Here is a 20,312-nt window from a genome sequence, read left to right as displayed (position 1 = left end):
GGTATTTTTGTCCATTTTCTCTTTGTTTCAAGTAGTAAGGGAAGTTCAGTTCCTATTATTCCAGCTTGTCCTAAAAGTGAAAGTTCCTTATTCTTCTTTTAAAAAAAAAATCTTTATTTTATTTATTTATATGTGGTATTGAGGATCAAACCCAAACTCAGGGCCTCACACATGGTAGGCGAGTGCTCTACCTCTGAGCCACAACCCAGTCCCCTCCCCCCATATTCTTTATTTAAAAAAAAAAAAAATGGATGTCAACTCCAAAATTTTTATATTTATTTCTTACCTGGAGAACTGAATACAAAACAGAATGTTGTAGTAAGGGGACTCATGTCATAAGTCCTAAAGAGTACTATGCCCTATCCCAGAACATGAAGAACAATCTAGAACAATGAGAAGTGAGAGAAGAGTCTGGAGAGATTAACAGTGATTAGATTACTGAATGCTCTTTTCAGTAAGTCACAGATTTCTTACTCCATCCTGGGAATGGTTGAAGTCACTGAAAGGTTGTAAACAAAATTGGGGCAGATTTGAGATTTGCAATGTTAAAAGAACTACTTTAAGCTTCAGAGTGAAAAATGTGTTACAATAGGGCAGGATATTCAGAGACCAGTTAGGAAATGTGAAACATTTTGGACAGAGAGGTGACATAAGGTAAGGAGAGCAGCAGGATAAAATGAGAGGCCCAGGTGTACCATGATCAAAGGCAAATAATCAGAATGAGAAGGCAGGTTCTTGGAATGGCTAAGAGAAAGCATGTGAGGTTTAATGGTAATTTAGAATACAGGGGGATTCTGAAGGTTCTCTAATGTCACTCAAAGGATTTCATTTTCTAACTATATACCCATACACATAATATTTGTATACATACACATTAACAAAAGTATCAAGAAATCAAATGTAAGAAAAGTTATTTAGGTTAATGATAATATGGATTAAAAGAGATGAAGATGAGTTTCAAGTATATTAGAAGATAATTTCAGATACTGAACCAATGTGACATGGGATTGGAGTACCTTCATAAAAATGAAAATTCAAATTAGAGGGGAAGTTGCTTTTCCTAGTTTTAGAGCCTTCCATTACTTAAACCAATTTCATTTCTCAATTCTGCCTTATATAAATGATTGTCTTTTATAAATTAAAATATTGCTTAGAGCTCAAAAATATTTTATGTGTTTAAGGTACCCTAAATATAGGGCTTTATATCACTTTTCTTTATTATGTGAATCTTTTTATTATATTTAGCATTATTTTAATCTATAGAATTTTTATTAGGATTAGCACTTTAACTATAAAAACTCTATTCATCTTTTAACTTTCATGCTTAAGCATTCAGTAAATTGAGGGCAATAAAATGATTAAAAAATAAAATAAATTATCATCTTCATGACTATATTAGTTATCAACAAAGGAAAAATGATAATAGATTGATGCATGTGTATTTGCCTTTTACAAATATTCTCAGCAAACTGAGTTTTATGATGAAGAAAATATATTACATTGCTATAATTTTAGATTTGAGTTGGATTTGATTTAAATTATTATTATAGAAAAACAACTGATTTTTCTTTTCAGTCTAAAATCATTGCTTCCCTATATATTTTGTTTGTTTGTTTGTTTTTATTTTTGTTTTTCCTACACAGTTTTTGCTTTGATAATCAAGCAAATCTGGTCAAAGTGACCAGATTATGTATTACAGTTAGACAAAAACAAATCCTTCAAGTCTTGCTTTATCTACTAAGAATGGATCAATTGTTGGAAACTTTAAAATTCATTTAACCAGTTTTTTCTATAATCTTAAAAGTATAAGTTTTATATCTAATTTTCTCTGAAGTCTCCAATGAATAGATCATCTTATAATTTTACCTTGTCATGAAAAAGAAATCAATCATATAATTCCTAGCACATTCTCCAAGAGAGTCAGAGATCAAGTAGCTCATGATAAGTATAATTCTGTAAAGTAGAACCTCAAATGGAGGTTTTGGACTGATGATAATCAAACAAGTCTGGAGATAATGGTCCCAAAATCCACTTCAAAGTCAGTTAGAGAATAGCAGATCAAATCCAGGGAATAGAATCATAAATCCAAGTAGGAGTAGCATACTAAACTGTGAAGCCTGAGGAACAGGGGGAAAGACTGAGACTACATCCATATGTGGAATAAAATCAAGTAGATGGAAGACTCTAGAGCAATTCGATTCTTCTTAGACACTGTGGGTGAGGTAATCTTACTTTTTAAGAATCTTTAAGCCACTGATGTGTGGGTGAGTGAGTGTGGCCATAAAGGAAAGAGCAAAATAAGCCCAAAATAGGATGTTAGAAATGCCCAGCGGAATGCATTGAAAAAGGTCTTCCTCTAGGAAGGAGACAACAAGAGAGTATGTCAAACCACTTTGTCAAATAAGGTGACTGATATGACATTACTGTAAACTTGGATGGAGCATGGGAAAATTTGTTCTAAAAATTAAAATCTTCTTTTGGTATAGAGCAATACTTGTGAGAGTGTTCCTGAAGGACACCATCTTTCAAGACACACAGAGATAAAGACAGTAATGGCTCCTCCATGATAATAATTTTCTCTATCCATGATACAAACCAATATGGAGCTTCTGTAATCCTCAAATGATAGCTATAAGAAGCCACAAAGAGGTTAAAGACAGTGGTGGAATACCCAGAAAATCCCGTCCAAGTGTTGGAGAGTCAAAAAGCAGGAAAATGGTTAGGGAAGCTTTCACTTCAAAGCTGTTAGTTCTGATACAGCCAGCATTTTAAAGCTTAAGTAAATCACTTAAATTTAGAAGAGATAATATAGGACAGAAATAAATCTAAATGATACCCTTGGCGTCATTACTTAAAGTTATTTAATAAAAATATTTAGTGAACCCACTGCAATATTCTTCACTGAAGAAAAAGATAAGCACAGTATATACATGTGTGGAAATGTCACGGTGAAGACTATTAATTTTGCAATTAATACGATTGAATAATTACAGTTTTAAAAAGTATCTAAAGAAAATGCAAATAAAAGCTGAGCACGGTGGCATAAGCCTTTAATACCAGTGGCTCGAGGCAGGAGGATTGCAAGTTCAAAGCCACCCTCAGCAATGGCAAGTCGCTAAACAATTCAGTGAGACCCTGTCTCTAAATAAAATACAAAATACAGCTGAGGATGTGGCTCAGTAGTTGAGTGCCCCTGAGTTCAATCCCCAGTACCCCCCTCCAAAAAAAAAAGAAGAAAAAGCAAATAAAATTAATGATGTAAATTTCACAGAAGGGCTGTGTAATTTTTGTTTTGGCTTTTTAGTACTGAAGATTGAATCCAGGGGTGCTTTACCGTTGAGCTATATCCCCAGTCTTTTTTTTTATTTTTATTTTGATACAGGGTCTCACAAAGTTGCTGAGGGTCTCCTTGAATTGCTGAGGCTAGCCTCAAACTTGTGATCTCTGTCTCAGCCTCCCACGTCACTGTGATTACAGGCATGTACCACTGCTCCCAGCCCCATAGAAGAACTTTTTAAATAGTTGAAGAATTCGTGTGGTAGGCTCTGTGCTGATATCAGAAAGATTAACAGGTATTAGTGGGAAGTAGTGTATTTAGTGAATCAAATTCCTGAGCTCAGTTTCTTGAATCCTGACTTGAATCCTGATTTACACATTATGAACTCAACTGTTCGGGGCTTCACTTGAAAAATGGAGAAATGATGGAAACTCTTGTATAAGCTATGGTGTGAAATAAGATAACACAAGTAGTAGGTAATTATCACTTAGTAAGTGAACATTATTATACTAGTCTCGAGAGAGTCCATAGTCTAATGAGAAAGAACATAATTGTCAAGTGTAACTCAGATTATAACTTTCAAATTTTCCTTATTCAATGTCCTCAAATTGGAGAGATGGTTGAAGGCACTGGGGATTCAGCTGAAAATCAAAGATAAAATTCTGTGCTCATAATGAGATCATTTAGGAACGAAAGGGGGCAATGTTTATGAAAGATAAAGAGGGAGGTAACAATTGGGCAAGAAAGTCTTCAGATGGTAACACAGATATAACCTGTGACAGGAAAGAAATGGGGAAGAAGAACTGGGCAGGAGAACACAGACTATGCTGCAGACATGACAGTGTCTCAGCAATACAATGGGAGCTATAGTGCAAAGTCTTTCTTTAGAAGAGTCACACATGGGGCAAGAGTAGTCAGGTCTTAGTATCATCACCACCAGACCCAGTCATTGACTGGAGACTGCCTTGGAAGATCATGTCCTGGTCTCAGAAGATGCAGTTTCAAGTTGTAGATGCTGCAGTAGAAGGCTGTGAGCTAACAATACTCCTGGGAACTGAACAAACTCTTTCTAGAAGGGTGCGGGTAGGTACACCTTCATGAATACTACAGTTCATTCTTGGTACCACATGATCACCTTTACATGCATTAAGCACTGGCTCCTTCAAGGTTCCAGTTGGTCCATCTTTCTGAGCAAATATTTTAAAACGAGAGGTAAATGGAACTAGCTATCACCCCATCACAACAATTCCTCTTGAGGCTACAGTGGTACTTCTTGTCTTCCTTTTCCACTCTACATTCCAATTTTCTGCCACCTCAGCCATTATCTCTACTAGGATAACCATATTATCTAGGTTATCTAGGATAACCATATTCATCTCAGAATTATGCAAAGGAACTGCAAGACTCCCCCAAATGGATCACCTGAGTTTCATATATTTTCCTCCTACTTCATTCTGCTTAACAGTGCCTGGTGCCTTCTTTTCATGCCTGGTTTTCCCTGGACACAAAACTTAAAAATGTCTACCTGGGACCCATACCTTGTAACTGAATGGTACCTTTGGTGTCTTGGAATATTAGTCAATTGTCTTTGAAACTCAACAACTCTATTAAGCCTTAAACTTGGCTTTTGGGTTTTTTCTGCTCTGATTTCAACTTCTCATCATTCTTCACTAGGATATCATCTAAACTTATTAACAGCCAGTCAATTCCATTGTTCTTTGCATCCCCCATACTTTAAAAAAAAAAACAAACCTGAATTGTTATACCACCAAGTTACCCCCAATGAAACTCTTAGCAAATATACCACCATTTTGTACCAGAGTCTACCTGTGTCCCACATACCACACAGGATGAGGTCCTCATTAGCAGTCATGTGAGGTTTGACCCACTTCCCAAATTTCAATTTAGTATACACCCATAACAACAACATCAGTTCAGGTTCTTCACAAAGGAGATAGTAAGGCCTAAGATTGAGTCAAGAATGCTGTAGGAATTTTGGTTTTGTTTTTGTTTTGCAGGGAGAGGGGAAGGCAGTGGAGGATGGCAACTACTGTGACAGATAAAAGGAGAAAGAAATAATTGACCTGGGAAAGGCTTGAGATCCTAATACTAATCTAATATCTATGAAAGGAAAGAGAGCAGGAATTAGACTGAAAAAAATCTCAGAAAAAATCTTGGGAGCTTTGGAGAAAATATCATCTGTAGAGAAGTCTGTGTTGGGTAGCAAGGGCCAAAGCCTAGTATTTCCTTTTTGTGGGGCTGTCCAAAAAGTGTCTTGTCTAGCTTTGAATCCTGCATTGTTTCCTTAAGGCACTGCAGAAAAATCAAAATACCTAATTGCAATCATTGAAGCTAAAAGAGAAATCCAAGCTGGGCACTTTCATAGTTACCAGCTGGGAAACTGGAATATTCTAGTCAAGGAAACTGGAAGTAAACAAGTGAAGAAGTAAATATAGATTGTGTCATGTTGTTTGTGTGTGGTAGAGAAAAAGCAAGGCAAGAGAATTAGGGAGTGAAGACAGAGAAAGAAGAGTACTAATTTATTTAGACTGGTTAATAAACCACCCTACAGATCACAGAGTGGCTCTCTGATAAACTGGGATTGCCAAAGGACCTAATTGAGGTAACGGAAACTGTCAAATACCTATGTGGGTATTTGAGAAAACGTATTGCAGTAAGAGATGGAAAGGTATTCTTTTAGCATAGCTCATGCAGAGTGAAGGAGAAGGAAAATAATGAGATGAGTCCTCACAAGTTTTGGACAGGAAATGTAGCAACTTGTAAGACAGAGTAATAACTTTTACACTGAGATGGAAAATTACCCAGTGTTTCCATTTGACCATCTAATAAACATGAAACTTAAGATGTTCAAAGCTGATCTCCTGATTTTCGCCCTTCCCCAGATCACCTCATCTTGGGGTCTTTCTCATTATCAGTTGATTGCAACTTTCTTTTCAGTTGCTTAGGCCAAAACCTTGGGATGGTGTTTGACTCCTTTCTTTCTTTCATGCTCTACATATAATCCATCAGCAACTCTTGCTGATTGTTTTTCAGAATATATCCAGAGTGCAACCACTTCACATCACTGCAACCACTACTGAACACGGTTACTAAAATAGCCCCTTCCTTAATAGGTCTCCCTACCTTCTCATTGCCTCTCATAGAATTTATTCTTCACACATTAGCTAGAGGAATTTTTTTAATGCTAGTTAACTTTCTAAAAGTTCCAATGAATTCCATTTTAATGGAAAAGCTAAGAAGTCCTTCTTGATACAACCCTGCCCCCATATTACCACATGGATTGAGAACTTTTCTTGTCCCTCACTTCTGTCATGGTAGCCTTTGTGATGTTCCTCCAATATCCAAGGTGCTCTCCCACTTTATCTTGTTTGAAATGTCAGTTTTCTTTGAAACCTTCTCACCTGGTGCTTATTGAAATAGTAACTGTTCCCAACTTTCCAGTGCTCCTCATGCCCCTTATGCTGAAAGTTTTCTTCTATAGCACTTACCACCCACAGCACAATGCTGAATTTTAAAAATCATGTTTCCTATCTTGTTTGTCAATGTATACTAAACCATTAGATCAATGTCACAGAGATCCAGCACATCATAAGCATTCAATAAACATTTTAAATTTATTATGCAATAAATTTAGTATATAATAGGATAACTTATCCATATCTGTTATACATTAATACAAGTTGTATGTTGATGTATGATTGATTACATTTTAATTCCACGTTTTTACTAAATAGGAATGTTTTTCAATATATTAACTTAATGCCAAATGAAACTGCCCATATTTCAGGTTTAAAATGGTTTGATTTTGGCAGTTTCATATGCTTCAATTTAATATTAATACTTTCCTTGTATCATAAATGAATAGGATAATAGTAAAAAATTTTGAAAAATTATTAAATTGCAAAATCACACATATAATATTTAATCTACAAATATACAAAGAACTTATGGCTTTAAGGATGAATGTAAGACCTATAAAATTTATTACAAAGGAAAGTCACCATTAAAAATAATGTGCAAAAATATAGTATAGGAAATGAGAAAAAATGGAAATTATTTGAGGGTAGTAGTTTATAGCATCCTGAGGGATATTTTTTCCTTCACACCTCTCTAATTTTCCACATGTTTTCAAAAAAGTGAAGAATTTGGAGAGGGTTCAAACAACAACTAATGTAAGAACTAATATAGATGAAAATTTGGAAAATAGATTTATCCCAAAGGCTAGTGGAAATGGAATTAATTCATATGAAGAAGAAAAGCTTGAGGCAAAGAAAAATGTAATTTATTTTAAGCAGTTTTTACAAATGACACTTTAAAAATATGTAAGGGAGCATGTCTGTTTAATCTTTCAAATCATCTTCTAGTGTTTTAGGTACCAGCAGAAATCACATTGGAATTGTATCGTTGCTCACTTTTTAATCTGCTTTTGAGAATTAAATTCTGAGTCCCAACTTCCTGTTGCTCTTCCATCCCCTAAGGCCAGGGTCAGCAAACTTCAGTCTGAGCAACAAGTTCTGCCTGTACCCATTTAAAGTAAATAAAGTTTTAAATAATAACAGCTATTCCTTTACATATTATAAGGCGTCTTCACACTACAATGGCCGACTTGAGTATTTGTGACAGACTATATTGCCTTAAACACCTAGAATATGTACCATCTGACCATTTACAGAAAAGGTTTCCAAACCTGCTATAGGTGCTATCCTTGTCTACATGGCTAATTCTAGCTCACCATGACTATCCACATTCCAGGCAGTGGGAAGAAGGACAAAGACCAAATGGAGGGGAGACTACTTCCTTTCCAAAATGTCGACTTGAAGGGCACATATAACTTCGGCTCATATTCTACTGATGGAAGGTAGTGAATCAGAAATGTGCCCACCTTGCAACCACTATGGAAAGCAGTATGGAGATTCCTCAAATAACTAGGAATGGAATTACCATTTGATGGGGGTATACCACTTCTAGGCATATATCCAAGGGAGTTAAAATCAGCACACTACAGTGACACCGCTACTTAATATTTACAGCAGTTCAATCACTATAGCTAAGCTATGGAACCAACCTAGGTGCCTTTCAACAGATTAATGGATAAAGAAAATGTGGTATATATACCCAATGAAATATTATTCAGCAACAAAAACAAATGTCTTTAGGACATTTGGTGGTAAATGAATGGATCTGGAGAATATCTAGCTAAGTGAAATAAGCCAATCCCCAAAAAACTGAAGGTCTGGTGTTCTCTCTGATAAACAGATGCTAATACACAACAAGGGGTGGGGGAGAATAGAAGTTCAGTCGATTAGAAAACTGGGACTGAAGGGGTAATAGGAATAGGAAAGATAGTGGAATGAATCTAACATGATTTTCCTATGTACATGTAAGAATACACCATAGTGAATCTCCACATCCTGTACATACACAAGACTGCTATCCTAAGTAGAATAAGATGTACTTCATGTTGGTACAAATAGGTCAAAATATATTCTACTGTCATGTGTAACTAAATAGAACAAATAAAATTTTTTAAAAAAAGAAATGTGCCCACCTTAAATATATGTGAATGAATCCATTATAAAAGGCAAAAAGAGAATATAAAACTGGGGAGCAGTGCACATCCCTCTTAGGCTTACCCATGGCAAAAAGAAGGTGGTGTAGGTGAAAAGGATAAGCCTCTAGAAGCAGCTGTCTACTTCACTGAATCAGGCAAAACCACACTGAGATTTTTGAGCATGAGAAGCACTTCACAAAGTAGAAGTCTGCTTTGTCCAAGAACTGGGCCTTGTTATATGTAATTCACCCACAACCTGATGATATTTTAAGGAGAAGGTCATCAGATTTGGTATTTGTTGTCAGTGATTAGAAAAGCCTTCAATCTCTGCAGTAGCTATGTTAATGTGGTATGTATCCCTCCTCTTGTTAGACTCTACAACACCTCCCATAATTTCAAGGACAGAAGCTACAGATTCAATTGGTTCAGGAGCACACGTACACTCCCTTTCCACTACTTCCTCTACCCCTGCCACACACATGTACACACGAAAACAAGATATGCACTCAACAATTTCATACTCACTTGTATTTTTGACTCCTTACCCTTAGTAAGTCTCCAAATTAGGATTACCATGGATAAGATTATTACATAGGGCAGGGGTCAGCAAACTATGGCCCAAGGGCCAAGGCTAGCTCTCTGCCTTTTTGTTAGTAAAATTTTAGAGACCATAGCCAGGTAAGTAACGTTCTGTTGCTATAACAAATACCTGAGGTAATCAACTTAGAAAAGCAATGGTTTATTTTGGCACATAGTGTTGGAGGTTGGCCCATTGATTGTGGACCAGTGGTGAGGCGGTACTTCCTGGCAGGGAGCACTTGGTGGATCAAAACTGCTCACCCCATGGATAAGGAAGGAAATAGAGAAAGAAGAAGACACCAGAGACTGAAGCGCTTCAAAGATATACCCACAAGTGACCTCAAACCTCCTATCAGGCCCCACCTGTAAAGTTTCCATGGCCTCCAATACAACTAAGCTAGGGACCAAACCTCTAATATGTGGGGGACATTCCAGATCCAAACTATAGCAACAGCCATGCTCATTCATTTACATATTGTCTATGGCTACTTTTGCTCCACAAAAGCAGAATCAAGTAATTGCAAAACAGATAATCTGACCTATAAAACTCAAATTATTTACCATTTCAGCCAATGAAGAGAAATTTACCAGTCATTATATACAACATTCTAGGGAGCCTTTACTTACTTATATTCTGGATTATAATCAGAATAGCAAGATATTATTTGAATGTAAGCAAAAATTTCTTAACTTTAAATATATTAAAAAAAAAACTCTACAATTGATTTACCCTCCTTGGTTTTTCACCTGGAGTTTTAAAGGACAGAAAATATGCCCATGTAGCTTAGATATTTTTGTTTTGTTTTGGCTTTTGGGGTATCACTGGGGATCAAACCCAGGGCCTTGTTCATGCTATGCAAATTTTCTACCACTGAGCTACATCCCCAATCCTTAGAAATAATTTAATAAAATAAATAAGTTTAATAAGAAAAGGATGACCTTTCAATAAATGGTGATGTGCCAATTAAATATCTAACAAAAAATTAAATAAATATTTACCACTTTTTCTATTATACATGTAATACAAAAATAATTTCTACAAAATTACTAAAATTTTGTAAAATTAGCTTTCTAAAATGTTATTAGAAAAAAAATATTAAAAATAACTTCAAGATATTGGAATAGATTCAGATTTTTAAACATGACATAAAGAGAGGCAAGGAGTCAAAAATGATTATTTGAACTACAGTAGAAATAGGATTTTTTTTCTCATCAAAAGATATTATCAAAGAACTCATACTTCCTGATTTCAAAATTTACTAGAAATCTGCAATAATCAAAAGAGTTTTGTACTGGCATAAAGACAGACATACAGACCAAAGTCATAAAATAGCACAAGAATAAGTCCTCACATATATGATTAGATAATTTTTGACAAGGGCCCCAAGACTATTCAATAGAGAAAGGACAGACTTTTCAACAAATGGTGCTAGGAAAATTGTATATCCATATTCAAAAACAATGAAGTTGAATCCTTAACCTAACACCATATATAAAAATTAACTCAAAATGCATGATAGGCCTAAATGTAAGACCTAAAATTATAAAACACTTAGAAGACAACATGGAAAAAAACTTTAAAATATGGGATTTGGCAGTAATTTCTTGAATGTGACATATAAAACATAGGCAACCACAATAGAAAAAGTAAACATATTAGACCGTGAAAATTTTTAAATTTTGCATACCCAAAGATGATCAACAGTGTAAAAAGGCAACCTACAAGATGAGAAAAGAACATTGCAAATCATTTAACTAATTAGGGATTGATATACAGAATATATGGAGAATTTCTTTTACATAAGTGTAGAGAAACAATTATTTTTCTGAAAATACTTTTCCTATATGTACCATATTTCAAAGTGTATAATACATAGTCCAAACAATAGAAATCCAATAAAGCTGCTTGGAAAAAAAGAGAGAAACAAACCAATTCCCAAATGGACAAAGGACTTCACTATTTCTCTAAAGATAAACAAATAGTCAATAAGTACATGAAAAAGGTGTTCAATATCTCTGATAATTTAGAAAGTGATAATCAAAACAATGATGAGATGCAAGCTCATACTCATTAGGATGGCTACTATCAAAAACTAGAAACTAACAAGTGTTGTGAAGATGTAATTGGAACCCTTATAAATGTTGGTAGCACATTAAAAAGGTGCAGCTGCTATGAAAAGCAGCACTTTTCCTCAAAAATTAAAAATAGAAGAACAATATTACCAGTAATTTCACTTCTGGGTATATATCCAGAAGCTTTGAGAGCAGAGGGCTCAAAGGGATGATGAATGCTGTTCAAAACAGCATTATTCACAAGAGTAAAACAAGAAAGTGACTCAAATGTCCATCAGTAAATAAAAAAAAAATAAGCAAAATATATATGCATAGAGTGGGATATTATTCAGCCTAAAAGAAAGGGAATTCTGATGTATAATGCAGCATGGATCACCCTTGAGAACATTATGCTAAGTGAAGTAAGCCAACAAAAATCAACAAAATAACAAAAATACAAATGTATAATTTCCTTTATATGCAGTACCTATTACCAGATTCAAGTCTATTGCACAATAGGTCAAGTGAGACAAGGAAGACAAATATATTCAAAACACTGACTTTATTTAAATCATCAGCTGAACAAGGAAAAGGACTCTTGTCCAAAGTACATCTTGCTAGGAGACTGATTTAGGGGTGGTTTGTGTGGGAGAGAGGTGATGCAGACTGGTGGGCACATTTTCATGTGTGGAAATTTGTGGCCAAATGATGCACAATCTGACCCTAATCACCTAGTCAGGAGATGCTTTTCAGTTCTGCAAATCTCAAGAACAAAGCTGAATGTTTCCCCACACTATTCTTGTCATTGATTAGCTTGCCTGTGTACAGTTTCTGACATGTTACACAATGACAAGCCAGAGAGGGTGACTGCTCCTAAGTCCCTCTTATGATCATCAAACTCACAGTAATGGTGTTGAAGACAAGGGTCAGGTGAGGTTAAATAGGTAGTTAGAAACAAGATTCAATCTCAATGTTCAACTTCATACCTAAAGGAGTCAAATTCATAGAGTCAGAGAGGAGAATGGTGGTTGTCAGCAGCTGGGGAGGGAAGAGAATGGGGAGTTCTAGTTTGGTGGGTATAGACTTCCCATTTTACAAGATAAGAGTTCTAGCAATGATAGTGGTAATGGTTGCGCAACACTACGAATGTATTTTATACCACTGATACTTAAAAAGTTAAGACAATGTTTTTTAAGAGTACTTTACCACTATACAAATGGGAAAACATTAGAAGTAGATTTTTAACTATACCATAGAGAGAGTGAAAGTGAAAGCCACAGAGTTGTGAGAACATATTTGCAATACACAAATCTCACAAAGGACTCATAAAAAAATCAAAAATTAGCAAAACAATTGAGCAGGCACTTTATACCAAGGAGCCAGAATCTGGTCATCTAATATGAAATGGTACTCAATTTTACTTACCATCAGAGAAATGCAAGTTATAACCTCAATGTGATACTCATACACATCTTGAGCAGAGCTTAAATAAAAGAATAGAAAATGGCAAGTATTGACAAGGATGTGAAGAAATTAGAATTCTAGTACATCATTTGTGACAATGTAAATTATTACAAATATTTTGGAAAATAATTTACCAGTAACCACTAAAGCTGAACATATCTATAAACTGTTCCACTTTGGGGTATGTCCTAAACATGAATGAATAAATATACTCACATAAAGACATATCCATAAAAATGCTATTTCTAATGCTAATTTCTAATAGCTAAACACTGACCAGTAGAAGCAATAAGTAATGTTGTATTCACATTCATGAATCCTATCCAATGAGAATGATATGCACTAATCTCATACATAAAATGTTGAGTGAAAGTATGGAGTATGATTTATTTTTATTTATTTATTTTCATATTATATTAAAAATGGATTGAATTAATCTGTCAGATACTGATATGTTGGGAAGTGATTAGTAAACAGATACAGCCAAAAGATTATGGGTGAAGGCTTCTAGGATGCTTGTAATGTTTCCTGATTTGAGTGCTGGTTATAAAGATGAGCTTACTTTGTGAGATAGTCTCAAACTATCCACATAAGTCATCTGTATTTACATTGACTCAGACTTCAGTAAAGCATACTGTTTCTTGATTTGGGCACTAGCTTCATGGGTATTCTCATTTTATGAAAAATAATTGACCTACATATATTTGATTAGTGAATTTTAAGACATATTTACTGAACTTCAAAAATGTTTAAAATATAAAATGGAAAAATTAAAAATGGATATATTGCTCTATCTCTGAAATCAGCTATGACTATAGATATACATAAAACTGAAATTGAATAGAAAGAGGATATAAGTCCCTTCTCTGTCAGCTGAAGTAATACTTCTTAAGCCATTTTCCCTGCAAAGATCTTAAATACCTACCTACGCCATTTTTAATCATTTGTCCTAAAAATATATAATGAATTACTCAGCCATAAAAAAGAATGACAATGACTTTATGACTTTTGCTGATAAATGGATGGATCTTGAGACTGTCATGCTAAGTGAAATAAGCTAATCCCCAAAAAATCAAAGTTCAAATGTTCTCTCTGATATGCCAAGCTAACACATAATAAGATGGGCAGGGGTGAGATTAGAAGTTCAATGGATTAGACAAAGGGCAATTAAGGGAGGGGAGGAGGGATAAAAATAGGAAAGATGGTAGAATGAATCAGACATAACTTTCCTATGTTCATATATGAAAATACCACTGGTGAAATTCCACATCATATACAACCACAAGAATAGTATCCTATTAGAATAAGTTATACTCCATGAATGTATAATATGTCAAAATACACTCTGCTGTCATGTATATCTAAAAAGAACAAATAAAAAAGGAAAAAATAAAAATATATAATGATTCTGAAAGAATGAGGGAAGGAGTATGAAAAGGGGAGGGGAAGGGAGAGCTTTAACAAATTTGAGAGAATTAGAGATTTACTTTATTCACTGAAAACTTTTTTTTTTTTGTACTGTGAATGAAACTTAGGGGTACCCGACCACTGAGCCACATCCCCAGCCCTATTTTGTATTTTGTTTAGAGACAGGGTCTCACTGAGTTGCTTAGTGCCTCACTGTTACCGTGACTGGCTTTTAACTCATGATCCTCCTGTCTCAGCCTCTTGAGCCTCTGGGATTACATGTATGTGCCACCGTGCCCAGCCCCCACTGAAAACTTAAAATCTCCCTTTCTCTCTGCTTACCCCTCTCCAGTCCTCTTGAGAATTATTGCTCAAATATTCATGGTCACTTGCCTTTTTTTTTTTGCTTCAATTCTAAATTTAAGATACTAGTATAAACAAAATGTTTAATGGAGTTGACCAATAGAGAAAAATTAATCATCAAATAAATAAAACTGAACATAATAACAGGTGTGGTGGCACATGCCTCTAAACCTGGCTTCTTGGGAGATTCAGGTAGGAAAAACATGAATTAGTTTAGGGCCAGTTTAGGCAACTTAACAAGACCCAGTTTCAAAATAAAAATTAAAAGGCTGGAATATAGCTCAATGGCAGGGTGACTTGACTGCCTAGCATGCACCAGGTAGTGGGTTTGATCCCTAGTACCCCCTCCACCCCACCCATACAGAGAACGAAAAAGAAAGAAAAAACATGAATATCACAGTTGTCATTTCCTGATTATTTCCTGATATATACTGAGAAAAATTTGTGGAGAACTTATCAGACTCTCTGAAAATCTGTATATATGCCACTGAATAATTATAAACTATAGGCCTAGAACCCAGGGGAATTAAGGTTAAATTTAGCTTTTTTTTAATTCCTAACTGGGTTTTTAAAAATTGTGTCTCTCTTAATTTTCAAATCTATAAATGAAAATAATGATTCCTTTTAATAGGATCAACTGCTTTGAATTACTTAGCATTTTATAAATTACTGCATGTACTATGCATGTTTACTATGAAAACAAATGCAAAGAGCTTTTTTAAAATAAAGTATAGGATCCTAACTAAGCAGAGAAACATTATTTTGTTTATTCCTATAATTTATGATTAGAAATAAAAATATTCATTATCATAACTTAGATTTATGCCTTTTTTGCTCTAATTATGGCAGCATGATTAGAAAGATCCTCATAAGATAAACAAATTAAGGTAGCATGAACTTAAATGTTTATCTTGGGTTTTTTTAATTTAAAGTTTTAAATTATTGTTACAAGTATACTTATTAAGACATGTTTTTTAACATTTCTAATTTTTTAATACTAGTATTTCAACAAAGCTTGAGTGCTGATTTTATTAATTTTGTTATAGTTAAAATATTCATTTCCTTTACTAAAATCATAAGTGATTTTAAAGGAAAAAATTGTCTTCTTAGAGTCTCATTACAGCTTCTGATCCCTATTTTATTAAACTTTACATTTAAGTTCTAGTATGTTTTCCTTCATTAAGTGCCCTAATATATTTTTATTGCAGAACTAGATCCTCACCTGACTCAAGTATACATCCACTTATATAAATAAAATAAAAATAAATCATGGAGAAACACTTAACATGATAAAAAAAAAAACAATTTCAAAATTTGTCCACATATTTAATAACACAGTTAAACAGGGACCAGAAATCATATTACTGCTTATCAAAACAAAAATAAATTTTTTCACTTACTGGTTCCTTAATTACTGTTTCATTAACCATTTTTATTTTTCAATTTTCCTTTTGCAAGAAATTTAATAAAAATCAAATAGGTGATCATCGCAAAGATTTCTTTTTCATTAACATATTTGAAGGAGAAAATTTTCACTTCTTTTCTGTCTGTATAACCACAAAATAAATTGGATAATGAAGAGTAAACACAAGCAGGAGAAGAGAAAATCTATTAAAGGACAAAGATAAAGGAAAAACCTAATCAAGGGTTTACAACAGAAGAAAGATTCAAGGTCATATTGCATTTTTTAAATTAAATTTATTTTAACTGGTACAGAGAAACACAAAAAATGTTCATATTAATAAGTATGATGTCATGTTTCAGCATATATATATATATATATATATATATATATATATATATATATATTACAATGTTTAAATCGGGTTAAACACATTATCTTCTGAAACATTTGTCATTTCTTTATGGTACAAAATTTCAAAATATTTTCTTCTAGATTTTTGAAATGTACAGTGCATTACAATTATCTATAGTCACTCTACTGTGCAACAACACACCAGAAATTCTTGCTTTGATTACCCCCTGGGAGACTAGAAAGAAGGAAAATAATTGTGCTTACTTGTAAGAAAGGGAAGGTTTCTGGGAGCTGTCCAATGTACTGAGTGAACTTCATGGCCACAGTTTACCCCCTTAATAGGGGCTGCTGTCCTCGTTGGTTCTCTCTGAAACTAGGGTGCTTCTGTAATCAGGGTTCAAGCTATTTCTTCTAAGTCACCTTTGATATTATTTTCCAAAGTGTTGCTCTGCCCCGCTTGGCTTTTTAAATATGTTTACAATGAATAATTAACCATAGCTATTGGTAAACAAAGAAGGGGGGAAAGCCTTTCTTTGTTAAAATTAGGGATTTTATGAAACTAGTAAAATTTTATTTTAATCATACTAGATTTAAATTTTTTTTTCTCAAAAAGAAAATATCTAAAGACAGCCAATAAATTTCCTGAAGCAGAATTCACTAAGGTATAGTTTCCACTCTTAAAACCTACTTGTAGACGGAACCAAACAAATGGATGAAAATAAGCCCAATAAGAGTGTCAGGATTTTTCTTTGTTCACAAGTAAATACTTGATCAGCAATTTAAAAGTCCAAAGACTCCTCAGCAGAGGGGTGAGCTGATCTACCCTTTGGCTTAACCAAAGATAAATCGTACTTTTGAAAGGAGATTGAAGTAGTTTTGTTGGGGGGTGGGGGGGTGGCGGAGGGTTTGCTTTGTCCCCAACGCTGACAATTATACAGCTAGAGAAAAATTTGTGAACTACCATTTTTCATTTTGTTGTCATGATAACTTTTTCCCTGTAATAAAATCTCCACGTGAGTGGAAGATGAGGGTAGGGAAAGGAAAGTCAAGTATCTCAATTGTTAGGCTGATTGCTACAAACAGACATTTAGAAGTCAGGGTTTGTAACCACGCAGCAGAGTTGTTTGAGATGCCCTAGAAGGAAAAAAAAAAAAAGAAGAAGAAGAAGAAGAAGAAAGCCGGTTCCAACAGCGACTCTGGGGAATGTGCTCTAGGCCCCCCCTGCCATGCTTACTTAAGCTAATGGAAGGTCTTGCCTTTCAGCAGCCGCTGCACTGGGATACCAGACAAACAGCTCCCCTCGACCCCTGGCAGGAAGGGCCCCTCTTCAGGACATCATTAAAAGCACATGCACTTGCTTCACATCCATTGGCAGATGGTGGCAAGATTCAGGACTTCTACCCTGACGCCAAGGAGAAACCATCGCGCTGGAAAATACCTTCGCTTTGAAAATCCAAATCGAAATTAAAGAACTACATGAGATAAGGAGCCTGGAGAACATTAGTTGGCTGCGGGGGTGAAGACAGACACAAAAAGCACACAGCAGGTAAGAACTGGGGTTTGTTGCCAAGAAGGAACTGTCCGCGTGGCGCAGCGAAAAGATCTCAGAAGTGGAGGCCTTTCCTTCTGCGCCCTCCAGGCGTACTCAAGCTTGTCTTCCTTCATTAGCTTCCAGAGGAGGGACGTTGTCAGAGTCTCCCCAATCGGGGCGACTAATCCTGTTATCAGCTTGGTAATAAATATTAATGTCCCCCAGCCAGCCGGTGATGGTGTTCCATCAGACCCAAGGCTGTTAAGAAGCCCCATCAGCAGCTTCGCCCCTCTCTGCGAAAAATCGATGAGACGCAGGGCCAAGTTGAAGCGATGGCGGCCTATCCCGAGAGCTGCGTGGACGCCTCTGTGCTGGACTTCGTCGCAGACCTGTCCCTGGCCTCCCCGAGGCACCCTCTCCTTTGCGACTTTTCGCCCGGCGTCCCCTTTGGGGACCCGGCACTTGAGCTCCGAGAGGGAAGGCCCAGGAGGCTGGCGCAGTTTGAGGAGGGGACCCCGGAAGAAGAGGATTGCGAAGTAGATGAAGGGGATGGGGACGAAGAGGAGGAGGAAGAGGAGGGACGCGGGAGAGGACCCTCGATACTAGGCCGCCCCAAGAGGAAAAGGGTGATCACCTATGCCCAGCGCCAGGCCGCCAACATCCGCGAGAGAAAGCGGATGTTCAACCTCAATGAAGCCTTTGACCAGCTGCGGAGGAAGGTGCCCACTTTTGCTTACGAGAAGAGGCTGTCTCGGATCGAGACCCTACGCCTGGCCATCGTCTACATCTCCTTCATGACTGAGCTCTTGGAGAGCTGCGAGAAGAAGGAAACCGGCTGAGCCGGGTGGGATGGGGGTCATCCGCCCCCTCCTCGCCTGAGCGCGCGTGGGTCTGGGGTGTTTCAGGACCTAGCAGTGAGTGTCGCTGAAAGGCAAGTAGGGACGCCCCAAGACAGAACGGCTGACCTTCCGAAGATCGGGTTCAGTATTGTAAAATCCCCACAGCCCTCGGGAAGTGTGGCAGCTGTAGAGTTAATATACATGCGGTCGCCCTCAAAGGAATGGAGATTAGGGGCCAGAGGGCTGTTAACTAGGAGTCTGGACTGTGTGAGGCTCAAGCCCAGCATCTTCTGAGGGCTGAGTGGGTGGAAAGTTCACCTTCTCAAACGACAGAGTTCAGAGCTTCTATGGAGTACAATCTTTCCTCCTTCTTTTTTAAATAGAAATAAAAAAAAAATCCTACTTTTTAATTAAAAAAAATTTTTTTTTTTTAAAGACTCAAGAGTCGGGGCTGAACCATCCCCTACAGGAGGTCCTGTCTGGCTTGTGCTGGTGGGCACAGAACCACTAGGGGTGCGATGGTGCTGAGTTTTCTGATTAGTCAAGGGGTCTCGACCTCCCATGGGGTGGACAACGTGCAACAAGTGCACCAACCTCTGAGAAAGAATCATTCTCTCTCCTCTCTCCTCTCTCTTCATTCGCCCTTCTCCCTCTGGTCTCCACCTGATTAGGGTGATCAGAGACGAGCTGCCATTCTGATATTCCCAGAGAGACCTTAGCTCATAGCAAGGCAGCACGTAGCCAGATCACAGTGGCATTTACTCTGCGCCTTAGCTCGCGTGCAGATCGCCGCGTTGGCAGAAACAATAACCTTCTTTGTGACACTTCCCGCCCTGCTTGCGAGAGGTGGGCTGGCGGTACTTCTGGCCCTAAAGCTCGGGACTCTTCTCCACCTGTAGGAGGCCCTGAGCGCGCCCACGCCCTAACCGCCCTTGGGCTTCCAAATTTCGGTGCTCTCAGAGGGCTTGGGTCTTTCTAGGAGCTATGATGCCCGAACGCACTTAAATATCTTCAGCTGTTGGGAAAGGGAATTGCTTTCATTTTAAGGGTCTCCAGGGAGGCGAATAGTTAAAGGAGGAGATACATTTTGACACTGCAAAATGCTTGCGATGGAAAAGAGATTGAAGCAGGTTCACTGCTGAGAGGCGCCTCCAGTTGAACCCTTTGTCACTCCACAATTCTTCCTTCTTTGTGATTTGCTAGCACCTGAACTGGGGGTTTTAAGAAAGGAGAGGTTAAGTGAAGAGAGGAACTGGAGCAATGATGCCCGGTTAGCTGTAAATTCACTGCTCCTAAAGAATAAACCCCCAATGGTTATTCTAGCACTTCTTTTTGTCTTTCATTGCGCATAGGCATATTCAGGTGTGGAAGCACACATAGATAATTCTCTATCACACGTTTAAGATACTTCATATAATAGAATTCGTGTTATGAAGATGCAACATATACGTGTTCTGGAAAGTTTGTGAAAC

At 36.7% G+C, this 20,312-nt stretch overlaps 1 protein-coding gene across 1 annotated transcript; it reads left to right on the top strand.

Annotated features, from left to right (window-relative positions):
• Positions 1-18,301: 18,301 nt before the first annotated feature.
• Ferd3l (Fer3 like bHLH transcription factor) lies at positions 18,302-19,408 on the top strand. Its single transcript, XM_027932775.2, has one exon. It carries the CDS (start codon positions 18,334-18,336, stop codon positions 18,838-18,840), a length of 507 nt encoding a protein of 168 aa, XP_027788576.1. The 5' UTR covers positions 18,302-18,333; the 3' UTR covers positions 18,841-19,408.
• The last annotated feature ends 904 nt before the right edge of the window (positions 19,409-20,312 follow it).

This window comes from Marmota flaviventris, chromosome 1 (assembly GCF_047511675.1).
Source record: "Marmota flaviventris isolate mMarFla1 chromosome 1, mMarFla1.hap1, whole genome shotgun sequence".
Classification (NCBI taxonomy): Eukaryota; Metazoa; Chordata; class Mammalia; order Rodentia; family Sciuridae; genus Marmota; species Marmota flaviventris.
This window is presented reverse-complemented; position numbering and strand designations above follow the sequence as displayed.